Source organism: Camelus dromedarius, chromosome 18 (assembly GCF_036321535.1).
Source record: "Camelus dromedarius isolate mCamDro1 chromosome 18, mCamDro1.pat, whole genome shotgun sequence".
NCBI lineage: Eukaryota > Metazoa > Chordata > Mammalia > Artiodactyla > Camelidae > Camelus > Camelus dromedarius.
The window spans coordinates 24,228,548-24,246,190 of record NC_087453.1 but is presented as its reverse complement, the minus strand read 5'-3'; the positions used below and the strand labels follow the sequence as shown (position 1 = coordinate 24,246,190).

Below are 17,643 nucleotides of genomic sequence, written 5' to 3'. Positions count from 1 at the left end.
ACGCAGGGTCCCCAGCACTTGCAGGCAGATGGGGAGCTGTGGTGGTGGGAGCAGGTGGAAATTCTCTCTGACTGCTTCTCTTTCCTCAGGCAAATAGAAAACATGGTCATCTCTTAAATATGAGGACAGAGAGGTATTGGAGGTTTGAGAGGAGGATGAAATAATCATCCAGGACAAAGGCTGGCAAGCTTTTCCGTAAACAGCCAAATAGAAAATGATCTTAACTTTCGCTGGGAAGGGAAAGTTAAGTTATAACCGCACAACTCTGACTTCTTGTGTGCTGAGCAGCAGTGTGAGGTGATGAGTACTGTGTATGGTCTCAGTTCTGCTGCTGGAGCAGGAGAGCAGCCAGTCGATATAAACATGGCCATGTTTCAATAAAACCTTATCTACGGACACAAATTTGAATTTCACACAATTTTCACGTCATGAAATACTTTCTTCTATTGATAAAAAAAATTTTTTTAAATGTGACAATAGTTCTCTTGCCCCACAAAACCATGAGGCAGGCCAGATTTGGTGCTGGGCCCGAAAAGAGTGGGAGAGGCAGAGGGACCGCGGGGCAGCACTAAGGGCCACGAGGTCACAGAAATGTAAAATGAGGCTTGTAACGTGGTGCTCTTCTTTAGCCACATTCAGCTGTGTGCGTGGCGCAGGGCAGCCAGGGAGTCTGGGGTTTGCCTAGAGAGGGTGACCAAGGGAGAGAGCAGCATGGGAGATTTAAAAGTGCGGGGAAGGAAGTATTTATTTTTGGGTAGGTCAAGGAATCCTTTTAATTTGCCGATTGGGCAAAAAGCCATGTTTTATTGTTTTCATTCCCATTTCTCATATTTCTAATAAGGATCAGCATGTTTATTGTCTTTTCATGGTTACTGTCCATTTGTATTAGCTGATGTACTTTGCCGCTTCTTCTTCTTAAAAACATTTTTTTAAATTCATTTTTGTATGGGTAATAAATTAGCATACTTAAAATTTCAAAAAAGGTCCAAAACAGTGAAAAGTCTTATTCCTACTCCACTCCTTCACCCTTCAGTGTTCCTCCTGGGAACAACCAACGTCACCAGGTCCTTGTGTGTCCTTCCAGAGATAATTTATGCATATTACCAACATACACATGTATGTATTCTTTCCCTGTCTCCTACTGCTTTTCTCACCAAGCAATAAATCTAGACGATTATTCCATACCAGTACATAAACAGATTCTTAATTTTTTGCAGCTCTGTAGTATGAGGTATGTCAGAGCTTACTGAACCAGTTCCCTATTAATACATGTTTAGATTATTTACCATCTTTCACTATTATGAGCAGTGCTTTAATTCTTGTTAATTATGTATTTCATTCTGGCCAGCTGAAGAATATTTCTGGAAGTTCCTTTATTCATTTTTCTATCTTCAAAGCCAATTTGCAGGTTTTCAATATATTTTTACTTTCCTTTCATTTTTTCATCTTAAGCTTCTTTGGGGGGGGGGGTTAAGTTTGTTTGCTTATTAATTATTTTTAATGGAAGCACTGCGGATTGAGCCCAGGACCTCATGCGTGCTAAGCATGTGCTCCACCACTAAGCTATAACTTTCCCACTTCTTCCCTTTTTAAAGAGGTTTTCCCCTCTAATTATAAAAGCACCACAGACTCATGGTAAATTTTTTTTCTAAAGTGCAATCTCAATATGCCCCAAACAAAATCTCCCCCGCCTTCCGTGAGTTCCCTTACTATCTTTCTGCCAGTGACATCGGCCTTTACCCAGCCACAAACCTGGGAGACGCCCTTGACTCCTTTTCTTTCTGAAGTTTGGAGTCTTGTTCATTTTTCTTCAAACTGTTTTCAAAAGAGTTGCCCATTTTGGTTTTCCTGTGCTTCTTAAGGAGGCCAGGTCCTCATTCCCACACTGCCTAGCTGGTCTTCTCCGCTGTCAGTCACCCCTGCTGCTCTCTGTGCCGCATCACCATCCCAAACGCTCCCCTGCCCAGTATCTTCACCTTAGAGACTGCTGTTTCCTAGCACTTACAGTGTAAGGCTCAAACTCCAAGATCCTCTCTTATCATCTGGGCCTGTCCTGGTCATCAGACTTGACTGCCCTGTACTCACTGACTCACCTGGCTTTCCTCAATCCCTCATACCCGCTCCCATCGCGTCCCCCTCCCTGCCTCACACCACATTCTCTCTCTTCCCGAGGCCAGGGTGGACACACCTGCAGTGCACGGTGATGGGGTGGTTCCCTGACTGCTGCTGCTGCTTCTGCACGGCTGCAATGATGCTGATCATGCCCTTTCCATCGCTGGGGATGCCCACTTCAGGCCAGCCGTGGAAGTGGAACTGCCGGATCTGCCGGCTCTTGTTCTCCTTTGGAAGAACGAGGATCAGAGAGGTAGGGGCAACCCCACTTTCCCTGTGGGAGGAGCCCACCCAGTAGATACCTTACCCTGGTGTTGGTGACCAGGAGGTCTCTGACGGTGTAACTCTCACATTCCTCCTCCTTCTTCAGCTCCACTGTGATGTCTCCATAGGACACCAGCCCATCAGAGGGCCAGTACTGGGCACACTTCTCCTGGGGGACAAATGGGAAGGGTGAGGGGCTCAGAATACCATGTGAGGTAAAGGCAGGGCTGCCCTATGAGCAGCCTGCTCCTCTCAATACAGCCACTTAGGCTGACACAATTCTTCCCCATGGGATCAAAAACTCAAGAGGGTCATTCCATTACTTAACATCACTCCAATTAACTTCTGATCCTCACCAGGACATCCATATTTAACTTAATTCCACTACCAGAGATAATCACTTAACCATTTGCTGTTACTTATTTATAGTCTAATTTGCAACACTAACAGGGTCAGGGAAGAATGCTGACCATCAGCTCACAGCTGCATCCAATGCTCAACATCTGGGTGGAGGGAGGAATGAATGTCTTCATTCCAAGCCCCCTTCCCCGTTTTTTTTTTGTTTTTTTTTTTTTTTTTCCTTTTTGGCTCCCTTGGGGTGTTGTCACATTTCATAGTTGCTTATATATGTCAGACCGCTAATCCAGAAAAACTGAACCCAGTCACACCCCCACTCGGCCGCGGTGCTTCACTACAGTCCAGGCCACGGTGTGCTTTCATCCCTTTCCTCGTTAACTCTTTAGCCTGCAGTGGCGTCTTAGAGTGGCTACTAGCCCTCACGTTTCTGTCCTTCTTAGTGAGCAAGACGTGGCCTGCTGCTGCCCCTGCCTGCACAGGCTCCTTACAGGCAGAGGCTGCGTCTTTGCACCTTTGTTTTCCCAGCACCTCGCACACGCCTGCATCTGGCAGGCTCTCTGTTAAGCATCTGGTAGATGAATGTGATTGATGTCTGCAGAACAAGCCAGGGTATAAATACAGAAATAAAACAAAGTACAGTTATACTGTCTATTTCTTTAGAGCATTTTGGGGCAGATCCTAGATATTTCACTGTTGGCAATTCAAAGGTCCTCAACCATAAATGTACTCTATGTTAGAAAAGATTTGGGGAAATTAAATACAAAAACAGAAATCCCCGATGGTCTCCCAGTCCAAAAACAATCAGTATTAAAAGTCCATTTAGATGACTTTTCTTGCTTTTCATATGTGTGATTATTCATCATCCTCTTTATAAATGACACCGAGCTCCTTTTAAAGCAGAGGATTGGTAAAGTAGTGGATTAAAGAAATGCCGCAGACCAGTGCTTTCCGATGTGTGCCCACTAGGATCCCTGGGGATACCGTGGGGGTTAGGGCTCTGGGCCCTCTCCTCAACCAGAACAACTTTAGAAAAATCTAATTTAGGCTCATCTTAAACAGAGACCACACTGGTTTCAGGGCATTGGTGGGTGGAGAGAGTTTTGTGACCAGAGTTCCTTCCCAGCACTAAGATACAAACGGGCTCGACAGCAGCAGAGTAGAGGCCTAGAACTGCACTGGCAGGACACTGCGGTCCCACAGCTAACAGCCTGCAGATTTTAGGTCTTCTTAGTTTAGACAGAGGAGCGTAACAGAGAAGAAAAGGGGCAAATCGACTGGAAGGAGGACTCCCAGGGATGCAGAGTCCCCGCTTCAAACTGTGGACAGGGAGTTGGTGAACAGTGAAAGCAAGTGGGGAGCCTGCTCTGGCCGACTAATGGAGACGACCAGCCAAGAGGATTACGTGTGGTGGGAACAGGAAGTCAGACTAGTGCTGTCGTGGAGTGAAGTTCAAGGCGACACTGCTGCTGTAGGGAAGCAGCCAGGGTGTGCTGAGAGGAAGCCAGCCTGGGCAACTGATGAGGACAGGATTTAAGGGATGATATGAAGTAAGATGATTACAGATGCTGGACTGGGGGCAGGCAATTATCCTACTCAGCCAGGTGAGGGCTTATTTAATTTAGCCCTCTGTGTGGGCATAAAAACACAGAAGAAGCAGGCTGGGCCTAAATGGGACCTAGGAGGTGCCCTCACAGCCGTGGGATGGGTATGGCAGAAAGAGCTGTTTGAATCCAGAGCAGGGGCCAGCAGGGGCTGTACCCACTGTTGCCCAGGGCTGACAATGCTCTGGGGTCCTGCTGAGGATGGAGACATGAGGGCACAGAGCTGGAGACTAGGACTGTGCGGAATGCAAGGCTCTGACAACTAGGGGACCCTTCTCTCAAGAAGCAGAGGCTGTGACCTCAGAATCCACCCTCCACTCTGCATGCGGAGGGAAGATGGGGAGGAGGGAAAATGGAAGCTAGGAGATTTAAAATAAGCAATGGAAACAGAGGAAGAAGCACCCAGTTCAAGTCTTGGGACTAGATACGAACAGGGAAATTTTCTAAATGTTGCACTCATGGGTAAATATTCTCTCAAGATCTGGAAACCCAAAGAGGATTTTAAGACAAAAAGTGATATAATGAGATTTATATTTTCAAAAGGATCGCTGGCTTCCACGTGAAGAAATGACTAAAAGAGGGTGGGAATGGAAGCAGGCCGATTGCCAGGCTACTTGAGTGATGCAGGTAAGAGACAATGGTCTGTGTGACGGGACAGTGGTTACACTGGAGAGACGTGGATATGCTCAGCATATGTCAGAACTCACTGACAGACTGGCTGTGGGAGTGAGGAAAGGAGAGGCATAAAGGTAATTCCAAGACTTCCGATATAAGCATCTGGGTGGAAGGTGGCACAATTTACTGAGATGGCTAAGGGTGAGATGGACTAGTATGAGGGAAAGGAGGAAATCAAGTTTTATTTGGACCATATGAAGCTTGAGATTCTTAACAGACACCCATGTGAAGATATCAAGTAGCTATGTGGATATACCAGTCCACAACTGGGAAGGTGGGGGTAACTGGGCGAGAGACAGATTTGAGAGTTCCTGGCATATAGGTGTAGTCATATATAGTACTGACTGTTTCAGACACTGCTATAGACAAAGAAGAAAGATAAGAGAAATGACTTTTGGACTGGCAAGATGGCGGTCACTGGTGATCTTGGCTGAAGCAGTCCTGGAGGAGTCAAGCCTAGAAGGAAGAAGATGAGGCGAGAACGTGAGGGGAGAAGGTCAATTCTTTTTAAAGGAGTTTTGTTGGGAAAGGGTACAGAGAACTGGGACAGCAGACAGAAGGAAATGTGGGATTAGGAGATCTTTCTTTTTTAAAGATAGGAATGTAACAATGTATAGGCTGATAAGGGTAAAAGAGTAGAGAGGGGACTATTTACTGATGAAGGTGGGAGAAGATAATTACAGCAGCGACGTCCTTGAGGAGACAGGAGGGGAGGAGCCCAGGGCACAGTGGACAGGTGGACTGAGATGTAGGAACACTTTTCCACTGCAACCAGAGACAAGATAAGAGAATGGATACCGATTTGAATAGGCTGGTTGCTTAAGGGGTACGAGGATGAGAGCATTCTTGTCTGATTTCTTGGAGAAGAATGAGATCATGAGATAAGGTATGAGTGTGATGGAACAGGCAAGAGGGAATGGTGGAAGTCTGAGGACAGGAAAGAAGGAAGGGCAGCAGGATTGGCGGGCGGCACTAATGACCCATATGAGATTTGTGGTCATGAATTCAATGTAAGACCACTCAGCACTGTCTCCTGTTTTCTTCCAGTGATGTCTGCTACCAGACGCAGACATTTAATTGAATTTAACAGAGTAGAGACCTTGCCATGAAAGTAAGAGACCATGAGGGAATAACAGGTGCTAACAAGGGAAGGAGTATAATAATGACAAGTCACCAAAACTCTATAAACAGAGTAAGAAGAAAGGTGGGGACACGATCGGGGTGACAGGTTGAGGAAATGGAGGAGCTGACGGCTCTAAGGACTTGATAAAGACAAAGAATTACTGAAGTAAGAGAAGCAGTGAGGTGGAAGGACAGGAGATGACAAACAGGGCAGGGTGCCTGATGCTGAGATTCCAAAGGCAGTGCAGATATGGGGGGATGACAAGGTCGTGGTTTGACCATGGAAGTGGGTGGCTGAGGAAGCTGAGAAGCTCAAAGACAAGGGTAGATGATCACCCACATACATTCTTATGCCTCCAAAAACAGAGACAGGAAAAGGAACCAAAAAAGGGGTAGCAAGCCAGGTGTCATCCGTGGGTGAGGGATGGGAGATGAGGAGTGGGTGCTCAAGTCTAATAGAAGCATGCTCGGGCACGGGGGCTTAATCTTAGATTTATAGGTTACAGACTCTAGATAACGGGATCCCTAAGAAGCTAAAACAGAGAATCTCCTGCTGTTGTCCTTTACTCTCCTTCCCCAAGACAGCACTAAGTCTCTTGCATGGTCCAGGGCTGACAACCATGATGGGGATACAGCTTTGTGGGCAAGGGCCCAAGGCTATCATGTGCTATTGTCTCTCTGGAGAAGTGGAATGTGGCCTTGGGTTGAGCTGACCCTGTGCAGAAACTGCTGGGGCTACTCTGCCCACTCTGACGATGGTCCAAACTACAGCTGACGAGGGAACCCAGGCCTAACCAAGCATGTTGGTGACCCCTCTGGTTAAGATGGGGCAGAAAAATTAAACAGGGAGAAGAGAAATTTAAGTTTTAATTCCTTCGGGATTTTAATGTATACAGAATGTACATTTTGGGGTCAGACTTTTTCTCTGGGAATTTAAACTGGGGGTGGGAAGTGGTGTCATACTGGATAAATGGAGACACCCCTTCACTGCATCATTTAGGCTTATGGCATTAATACACCTCTGGGAGCTACACTTGATAAGAGGAACGGGAGGTGGCACAGAAAGTAAAATTTATCTTAGAGGCCAGTGAGGCTTGTAAGGAATGTTACTATGACCTGTTCTTATCCATTTTAGAAGCTTCTGAGGGCAAGAGCTACTGCCTGCTCCCCTGGCCCGAGGAAGACACACAGTGGTAGGTGGAGGGGGAAGAGCCTCACCCAATGACGGCAGGCCTGGCCAAGGGCAGGACAGTCTGTGTGTGCAAGTCCTCCCTCCCCGCACCTCCACCGGTAAGTAATGCTTCCTGCCCCTCTGCCCTGCACTCTCACTAGGTCCACTTCAAGGATGGAAAAACCTGACAATCTGACGGACAGAGTCTGAGGTATCCACTGGGCCACTTTCTATTACTTGGCAGTGGACTGAGAGATGATACTTGTGCTGGCCATTCCAGCTTTTCTTTTTTTAGTGCCCCCCTACCCCCCTTTTCACGTATCTCTTGTCACCCATAGCCCAGGACCCTTTTGAGCTCACCTGGCCTCTCTCCTCCAGTTCTGTTAGCATCACGATTGAGCAGGATTTCCACTCCCAGATCATTCGCCAGAAGTCCTCGATCGTGTGGAGAAGAGGGCCCTGGCTGGCGATGTAGGAGTCCTTCTGCCGGTAGCCCTGTACAGGCCAGGCCAATAGTAGGAGGGAGGCAGTTTAATCAGGGAGGGGCTAGTGGAGAAGACAGGCCACTGGGAAGGGATGAGGGCTGCCTGGAGGCAAACACATCCCAGGCAGAGCTCCCTTTTGGCCAAGGAACAAACCCTGGCTGGCACGCTAGTCTCTCTGTATGAGGGCGAAGGAAGTGGGGCTGGGTTCAGGATGGAGAGAGCAGGAATGGGAAGGACCAGAGGTTAATGTTTTCAGCCTTTGGCTGTGGTATGTGCTGTGAACTTTCCCTCCAGCTATTACACTGGGTGTTTGCCCTCTGTTCCCCGACCTTCTGCTCTAGGGGGCCTGACAGACCTAAGTGTGCAGGGTGCGTATCAGCTCTGTATTTGATGACTGACTCAAAGACCATCCTTCCAAGCACTGGAGGACAGCACTGCAAGACCCAGCTGAATCCCCATGGAGTGTTGGGAGTGCCGGGGACATAGCCACCACTTACGTCAATGAAGGAGGCATTCACATAGTCTGTGTTCTCCTCACCCCTCTTAACTGGAATGATCACTCTGTTGAATTCATCTGCAAGAAGGACAGTGGCTTGTGACTCCCCAGCATCGCTTGTCCTCTCCTCCCTCTCTGTCTGTCTCTCCTCCCCACCCCAGGCCTGGGCAGATATAACTCCAGCTGGACAACAACATGCCTGTTCCTAGTCCAGGAGGCAGAAAGCCTTTAGCCTTCATGCTATTTCCAGAAGCCACTAAAGAACTGGGAGCAATAAGAGGCAATGCCATAATTCCTGTCTCCAAGATGATCATTAACTAGTACCTGAGAAGTGGGAAGGGTGAAGGGAAAGGGGGTTGGGGCGTTAAGGCTTTGGGGTGGGGAGAAGGCTCTTACATGGAATGATCTGTAAAACCCGGTTCTTCTTCATGTTGGCTGGAAGGTTTCCAGTCCGCATCTTGTCATTCTGGATTTTGATTGATGTTAATTTCTGAATTGGGAAGAGGAAGGGAAACATTAACTGATCTCAGTAACTGAACTTGACAAGATTATGTCTGTCACTGGACCTGTATCTCCAGGCCACCCTAGCTGCATACTGCTGGTCTCCCCAGAGCCCTGACTTCCATCTCCACATGTTCTTGTTTTTTCTGTTTTGAAGCTCACTGAATAAGCCAAGAGTGTTTGGGAAACACTGCTTTCCTGGCTTCTGTAGACCATTCTGGGATTCCCTTAGACTGGAACTTTATAATCCTGGAGCAAGGAACCTAATCTTATAGGACAGAGTATGCCCTTCCTCCCTCTCTCCACACTGTTCTACCACCAGAAGCTGTCTGAGATTCTTTAGAAAACCTGGCTCAAATGTACATCCCTTCTCCTGATTCCAAGGTCCCTTCCTGATCTTCCTGCTACTCAAAGTGTAGCCCATAAACCAGCAACATCGGCCTCGTCTTGTTATATATTTAGAATCTCTGGCCACAACTTAAAACCTGCTGAATCAGAACCTGCATTGTAACAGGATCCCAAGGTAATTCGTGTACATATTATAGTCCGAGGAGTGTTTAAGGAAGGTGGTCTTCCCCATAACAACCCAGAATCTCTTGCTTTCTGGGGGTACTTTTATTGATGAGAGTGTGGTATGTCCCCAGATGGGAACCACTGCCCACTGGCATACAGCAGGGGCCAGCAATCTGCGGCCTAGGGGTCAAATCTGGTCTTTTCAATGCAATTGAAATTTTATGGGAACACTGCCATGCTCATTTGAACAGTGTCTATGGCTGCTTTTGTCCTACAACAGCATGTTAAGTAGTCACAACAGAGACCACAGGGCCTGAAAAGCCAAAAATATTTACTATCTGGCCCTTTACAGAAGAAGTTTGCTCTTGTTGTACGTTATAATTACCTGGGAGGGAGAGCTGGGGGACTTAAAAAAATACCACTGCCTGTCCCATCCCCCCAACACAACCCAAATGAGTCTAATGTGCAGGATGGGTTGAGAATGACTAGGCTGCGAGTAAAGGGCCAGAGACCCACCTCCTTAACCACCCACATATCTCACAAGGGGCTTCACTGTTTGCTGGTAAATCCACAAGGGGTCTAACATTCTAGATTCCCCAGATCACATGGATCCTTCATCCTGAAAGACATGGTTCAGCTCCAACTCACCTTAAACTCCTCCTCTAATCCATTGTTGCTGGTCCCTGGGATTTTGTTGTAAATTTTCTGCAGATGTGTTTCTAGGGAGGTGACTTCCAGTTCTGTGTCTCCGTAGAGATAATGTTCCAGAAGGGCTTGGTATATGAAGACGTACTGCATCTGGAATGCGGATGATGCCCCAGCCCCCAGTTACATACAACACGGTCCCTGAGGTGCCAGAGCACTCCCTCCCACTCCCGTTTCATCCAGCCCACTTCTTCGATCCTAGCAGAGATAAAATGATCTGCTCTCATTCAGGAAGGCAGGACTTGAAATGCATGAGTCCCTCTGGTGGTTCTTAAATTTGGGAGGAAGGGTCCTACTCTGGCACCCTCCTGAAGAGAAGGATAAATCCAACTCCTGCTCATTCAGAGAGGACAGATTTTTTTTTTTATCCCCCACCCCCCAGCTTTTAAAATTTATTTTTATATTTTTAGACAGCACAGATTTGACAAACTGAGGGGCTGTCAAATTCTAGTGACCCACAGGACCTGTGCCAGCCTCCCTCCCGGTGCTGTGCCCTTTGAATTCCATGCCCTAACCACAGAGCCAATCTCATTGCTGCTCCTGGACCTGGCTGAGCTGCATGACAACTCTGTGGCCATGGCTCTCTCGGCTGCCCACATACCTGCCTCCCTCAGGACCTGTTCGACATCCTTAGAGCCTAGTGCAAATGACAACTGCCCCATCTTCCTGATCTCCCTAGGCACAACTCCTGTGTGTTCCATGTTTCTTTTACTACACAATATATAAGGGTCTTTCATCACACTGCATGATGATCAGTAACAATAACCTGGGAGGCTAAGTAATCCATGAGGCAGGCAGATGTTTTGGTCCTGGAATGCCCCCCACCTTCATTTCACCCACAAACCACTCACGTCTGTTTGCACCATCTGGCAGCGCTGGGCCCGGATCCGGCTCACAAAGCCGTAAACGTCCACCTTCCGCTCCGTATGCATCATGTCCAGCATGGCATCAATGACGACAAAGGTACCTGTGCGCCCTACACCCGCACTGTGGCCAGAGAGCAGGAGTGTTACGGGGACAGCTAGCATGCCTCGTGGGAACTTACAAGGAGCGGGCAGCACAGGGTGGGGCTCTTTCTTCAAGCCTCTAAACTCTAACTCTACAGGGGAGAGCTGGGACTCTCACAGAGCCAACAACCCCACTGTACCTGAACTCCTTACCTCTAGCTAACAGGACCAGGGAACCCTGACACTTAGAAGGGTCTGAAGGTCCCAAGTACACAAGGCAGCACTCAACCTAGCTTCTTGGTTTCACAGCAATGGTCTCCCCATCCCCAGTCTTGGAGGACTGCCCTTCCCTCTTTCCTCTAGTTTACCCAGTACCAAAATTTGAGGAATTTCTTTGGCTGCTGCCCTGGGGCCCCAGTAGCTCATCTGCTCTGTACCAGCCTCCTCAGCCAGGGCCCCTGAGCTTTCCCTGCTCCTGCCATGGGAGCAGAATATGGTATGAGTGAGGGACCCAAGGGTCAGGCCACACTGACCTGCAGTGGACCACGATGGCCCCTGCATACTGAGGATTGCAGGCCTTCACCTTCTTGAGGAACTTGAGCATGCCGATTGGAGTGAAAGGCACCCCAAAGTCTGGCCAGCTGGTAAAGTGGAACTGAGTGATGAGGCGCTGTGGCTTTCTGTTGGTCATGTCGCCCACCTGTGAAATGAAGAGATCCCGTGTGTTGGTCCTGATACTCTGGGGTGGGGCAGCACCAGGGGAAGGAGGCAGAGGTCAGGGGCCAGGGCCAGCTGTGCTGTCAATGACAATAGGGAAGTGAGAGTATAAACTTCCCAAGGAAGTTGTAACCATGGACAAAAAACCTTCCCAGGAACCCCATGGGGTAGGCAGGGCTATTTCTATTATTTACAGCTTACAGATGTGGAATGTGAAACTCAGAGAAGTTAAATGACCTGATTAAGGTCCCAGAACTAGTAAATGGCAGGGTCAGAACTAAAATGCAGGTCTCCTGACTCTTGGGAAGCCCCCTTTTCACAGCACCACACTGCCCTCAGCTGAAGGCAACCTTTGCTCAAGCCTCCAGGGTCACTCTGGAGGGTCAGGAGCAGGGCCCACCACATACTTGCTGTCAGGAGCCTTTGGGGTAAGAAAGGAGGAGAGGTAAGTCAAGAACCCATAAGATTACACTACCTCCTGATGCACTTGGTTCATACCTAAGATGACCAAATTCCATCTCAGTAATACTTTTTCTCCCAGTAATGACAATGTCCCTCCCTTAGCTTTGACCACCCTCTCCCCAGCCTCAATTCCCTGGGAGCCCAGATCTCTGTTTCAGAGTCCAAACATGCTGCACACTCAGTGATTCCTGACCACCCTGAGTAACAGGGGGGAATGACCCAGCCTGTTCTGCCCTCTTAATGGTCAGCAGATCCTAAATGGAACTAAGAAAGGCGGCAGGAGGCAGTACCTGTTGAATGCAGAACTTTCGCACGGTGTAGTCCACCAGTACGGTCACATCCTCCACTGACACACGGATATTCCCGTAGGTCCAGCAGCCTTGGTCTGGCCAGTACTGAGCGCACTTACACTGGAAAGAAACAAACATGCATCCCCCTGACCTCAGACCTCCCGCCCCCAGCAGATGCAAAGGGCCTGAAAGGAAAGGACCATGAAAGAAAGCCCAGACTGAAGTCCTCAGAAAGCCCCCATGGCCTCTTCTCTCACCTCTGTCAGCTGAAGACTTATTTAACTGTTCTTTTTTTGAAATTCCTCAGCTCCCATTCAGGTTAGCACAATCTCCTAACTTATCCACAGCCCCAGCCCTATACTTCTCACTCTTTCCCACCCTATTCCTTCAGTTCAGGGCAAACTGGAAGCCATTTTTTCCGACAAAATCTGCACTTCCACAATATCCCAGGTCATGCTCTAGGGGCAAGCCTGTCTGATGCCCTGGAACCAGCAACCTGCGGTGAGGGAGTCAGAGTGGATTGATGCAGACTGTAAACCTGTCATACCAGGCGCAAGGCCTTCTCTGGTGACTAGGCTTTGGACAGCCTCTAAGAGCCAGAGATAGGGTTGGAGAAAATGAATCTAAAGCCCAGCCCTAAAGCTATCCCTCCTAAGCTGATCAACACACTCAACAGCCCAGTGTGGTATCAGGGTGACTCAAGGCCATCCTGGACAAAGACTGTCATGAATTGAGATTCCTCTCCGGGACCTGATCCAGGACTCAGGACTGGTCCTGGCTGTGGCCCAGTGATGGGGCTGGCCAGGCATGGACTTGGCAGCCACAGAAAGAAAAGGAACAGTCAGAAAGCTGCCTGAAGAATCAGGTCAGGGTCTCACATTTCCTTGCACCCTGCAGGGTCTCAGTTCATACAGCTTCCTCTGGTGACTCAGGAGGAGGACCAAAAACCCAGGGGAATGAGGGACTAGAAATGCCAGGGGAGAAAAGCCTCTCTGTGTTTTTTCTTGGCTAATGACCTAATCCTTTCTTCCAGGATGTCCTGGATCCAAGGTGAGATGTTTCATTACTAGGCAGAGTGTGTGCCCTAGGCATACCCCTGAGTTCATCGGAGGCTTCCAGGCACACGAAAGTGTGGTAGGCATGTCGGCCTGGGTTCTGTCTGGATGAATGACTGGCACAGGAGCTACAACAGGTGGACAGTCTAGGTTCAAACACAGAGGTCTAGCAGAGCAGATCCTCTGCTGGTTATACCTGTATGAGGGGTCATCCAGCCAGCCTATTTAATTTCTCCACTCACCTCCTTTCTCTCTTTCAGATTGGTCACCATGACGATGGTGGCTGTGTTTTGTTCCCAGATCATCCTCCAGAAATCATTCACCGTTTCTTCTTTTGGTCCTAAAATAGCGAACAGCAAAGATGAGAACACATCCCAAGGGAAGAAAGATACTGTGAAATTGGGAACATTCATTTCTGACTTTCGGAAGCCTGTGCCCACATGTCCCCAGCTAAATATCCAATCCATCTATCTTCCACCCACCTACTAACTGAGTATTTCCCACGTATCCACCATGTACGCGCCAGGCACCTCACTAGGAAGTGAAGTGGGGATGTGAAGTTGTCAGAATAAAGAGAACGTGAACAATGGCTCCCAAGGATATTACAGCTGAGGACTAGGAATCATGACTCCCATGTCATGGGCCAGATAGCAAGCTGTGTGCTTTATACCTCATTTACTCCTTCCTGCCATGCTCTGAGGGGGTTACCATCAGCCAGAGGGGTTGGGTAAATTGCTCAGGCTGGAATTTAAAATTTACCTCCCACACAGCCTTTCTAGAAAGCCACTAGAAGATTTCTAAACAATGAGGGCACAAAGAGAGAGGGGAAAAAATGGGATCTAACACAGGAAAGAGGCTAACATAACACCCAGGGTGTTGGTAAAGGGAAGGCACAGGATAATTACTCTGTCAGGGGCTAGAGAGCAACCAATCCAGAGTAGAACTGAAGGAAGAAGGTTCTAGAAGGATCCCAAGATAAAAACATTAAAAAAAAAAAATTAAGCCTCATGTATCTAAAGGTATCAGAGAAAATATATACTTCCAGCAAAGAGTTTGCAGGAAAAAAATCAGTGCTAGCAATATAAAAAACTAAATGAATAGGGGAAAGACAATTATTAACTCTTGGGGAAGAGGAAAACCAAAACTGTACCCCCAAAAATCATGATACTATGTGCTTCAGCTGTGCCTAATACTGGCACAGTAATAAGAATGTAAGTAACAAGTACTATCTTAATCCCAAATTGTGATTTAACTCCACTGGGAAAATTGGGAAAAGGGACATGCAAGTCTGACTGAGTCTGAGGTGGTTTGTAAGAGGATTAAATAAGTTGTCATCTATGATAAGAAGTCAACAGATAAAAATGGTTCCACTAAATTAAAAAAGAGGAAAGTGGGGAAAACTTTGTATTCCCTTTGGTAAAAAGAAAAGGAGGCATAAGGAGAAGGGGCACTCTAAGCAGAGAGGCAGGAGGCTGGCAGCAAGAAAGCGCATGAGACACCCAGGGACTGCAAGGAGTTGACTGAGTCACTGGATGGGGTGCGTGGAGGGGTAGAAGACGGAGCCAGAAGATAGGTAAGGTACAAGAATCTAACGAGGTGGTGGCCAGGCTAAGGAAGTCTTGTTTCACAGATAATGAAAGATCATTACAGGATTTTCATGAGAGTCCAACAGAAGTTTTGCAGTAAGAAAGGCCATTCTGGTGGAAGGAATGCGGTAGAAAGAATAAGAGCCAGAGAAAGAATATTTTACAAAGTGAGAAAAATCAAGAGAGCTGATGAATGCCGGGAAGTAACAGAGGAGAGTTTCAAGGAGTGTGAAGTACTGTGGAGAGGTTCAAGAGGGTAGGAGTCTGAGAAAAGGCCCATCAGGAAATCAAAGGTGACCTTAATTAACAAGTACTTTAGCATCAACAAGACCTCATGACAAACAGAGACGAAGAGACTGCATGTGGTTGTTGGTGCCAGAAACATCATGAGTAGGTAGGTGGGCTTTGATGGACCAAAATAACATCAATTCCTCTATAGTGCTGCAAACATCAAGATATTTTTACAAGGATCCCAAAGGTGAGGACACTTGTACAGAACTTCAGGCTGTAGGAACGTGTGCAGAGCACATGTAGGACCATGGCATTGGGTCCCCGCTCTGGGGGTTCCTAGACCACTTATCTGTGGATGCTGGCAGAGCTCAGGCCCACGAATGGGAGGAGAAGATAAGTCAGCCTGGACCCTGTAAGGTGGCCAGTCCTCTTTGGAGAGTAAATCCAAATTCAAAATCTGAGCTGCCTGGCTTGAACCTAAGGTTCCCAAAGGGCCCCAAGATAAAGGCCCTCATTACACTGTGTGTGTGTGTGTGTGTGTGTGTGTCTGTGTGTTAGTTATATATGTGTATATATAGTCTTTACCAGTATTATTTATGCACATATAGAAAAGAACTTCTCTTAAAGGATCCCTGGATACTAAATCATCAAGATGAAGGTCCTTAGTTATAAACCTGCAAGGCAAGTTACATTTCTTTCGGCAAGTAATAATTACAGAAAAGCTAATGTACTCTGATTAATCTACTTAGCATTTGGAAGAAAAAACCCAAACCCACTCATGGTTAAGACCAAGAGCAAAAAATTACTTTACTTTACCTTGTGCAGCAATGAATTTGTTCTTTTCTTGGTAGCCCTGGGGGTGGGGTGGGGGAGGAATGGAGGAGAAAAAGAAAATGAAAACCAAAAAATGACAGGAATGAAATTCTCTATATTCCCAACCAGTTAACAAGGCTCCAGGCAATTAACAAGGATTTGCATTCTAGAAATTTTCATGGGATTAATTTTGGACAGCAGGAATCGAAGATTACAAAGATTACATGGTCTAGGTTGTCTTTTCAAGGTGAATTATTAATGAACAGTGGTATAAGGACCTCCAAACACCAACTCCTAGGCTAGACCATGTTTCTGCTGCTTCCTCAGCAGCTGTCAGTCTGGGTCTTGGTGTTAATGGACAAGAATCCTTCACATCAGAAGCATATGTAATGGATCTGGGGATGAGGCTGGGCCCACACTGGGAATTAAACATCTCAATAAAGCCATTAAAAATGCTCTAAAACAATTACAGTGATAGCTTAATTTGGTAACCTTACTAAAAATCACTGAATTCTACATTTTAAGTGTCTGAATTTTTGTTATGTAAATTATACCTCAATAATGTTGGGAGGAACAAAGAGTTTGGCAAGTGTAACTGGCAGCCCACAACAAATGGCCTTAATTTTGCTTCAGCAAAGGCTGTTGTCTGCCCCTAAACTCCAAGTCCAAGGTACAGCTGCTCCCTCTTTCCCACTGGATCTCTCATATGCAGTTAACCCTGCTGACCACCAAACATTTTCTCCATGCTTTACTCTGTGCCCTCTGCACTGCTCTTCTCTCTTGGTCTCCTTCTGTCTCACTAATGAGCACCTCTTGCCCAATGTGTCTTGGCAGAGGCTCGTGGGCCCCAGGGCTCACTCTTCTTTCTCTAATGGCTTCCAAGGCCATGGCTCTGGAATATGTCCTCTGAGCTCCAGATCAATGCCCAACTATGTGGGATACGTCCATGTGGATTACCCTATACTCCATGTATACTCTACAGAGTATCTCATATACAATCAGTCACCATGTCCTACTAAATTCTACCTCCAAAGTAGTTTTTACTTTGATGCTTCCTTTCCAACCCTCTACCCTCATCCTCTGTGGCCTGCTATTTTAACAGTCCTCAGCTGGCCCTTCCTAAATCCATGTTGCACACGGTAACCTGAGTGATCAATATACAAACGTGGCCATGTCACTTCTTGTCTTTAAACACCTTTCCATGTTACCCCATTGCCTAGAATCAAAACACTTAGCTGTATGAAAATTTGCAGATACCATAAGGTGGCTCAATCAGCAACCAGTCCCACCAGCTTCTAGCTTGACATTCTTTCTATAGAGGCTAAAAAACAAAAAGCTAAATTCCCTAGACTCCCTTGCAGCTCAGTTCTGCACAAGACCTAGCTTCTTCCTAGCAGTCCCACACAAGACTTGACGCAGAAGTGAGCAACGCGAGGTGGTGATGTGCTAGGAAGATCTGGTCTCTGGGCAGGCATGGCGGCAGAAGCACTGAGTTCTCCTGCAGCACCTGTGCAGGGGTTTCACTCCGAGTCATGTTGGG

At 47.3% G+C, this 17,643-nt stretch overlaps 1 protein-coding gene across 3 annotated transcripts in view; it reads right to left on the bottom strand.

Moving 5' to 3' along the window:
• PTPRA (protein tyrosine phosphatase receptor type A) overlaps window positions 1-17,643 on the bottom strand; it is a 115,869-nt gene that overhangs the window by 3,625 nt on the left and 94,601 nt on the right. For all 3 annotated transcript variants that reach the window (XM_031434094.2, XM_031434092.2, XM_031434095.2), the window contains 11 exons: window positions 16,107-16,143; window positions 13,716-13,813; window positions 12,419-12,538; window positions 11,483-11,649; window positions 10,854-10,989; window positions 9,946-10,095; window positions 8,680-8,773; window positions 8,285-8,361; window positions 7,663-7,797; window positions 2,420-2,545; window positions 2,189-2,340 (listed from right to left, as the gene is read on the bottom strand). In XM_031434094.2, the coding sequence (XP_031289954.1) occupies window positions 2,189-2,340; window positions 2,420-2,545; window positions 7,663-7,797; window positions 8,285-8,361; window positions 8,680-8,773; window positions 9,946-10,095; window positions 10,854-10,989; window positions 11,483-11,649; window positions 12,419-12,538; window positions 13,716-13,813; window positions 16,107-16,143 (1,292 nt within the window). The remainder of the gene's footprint in view (window positions 1-2,188; window positions 2,341-2,419; window positions 2,546-7,662; window positions 7,798-8,284; window positions 8,362-8,679; window positions 8,774-9,945; window positions 10,096-10,853; window positions 10,990-11,482; window positions 11,650-12,418; window positions 12,539-13,715; window positions 13,814-16,106; window positions 16,144-17,643) is intronic.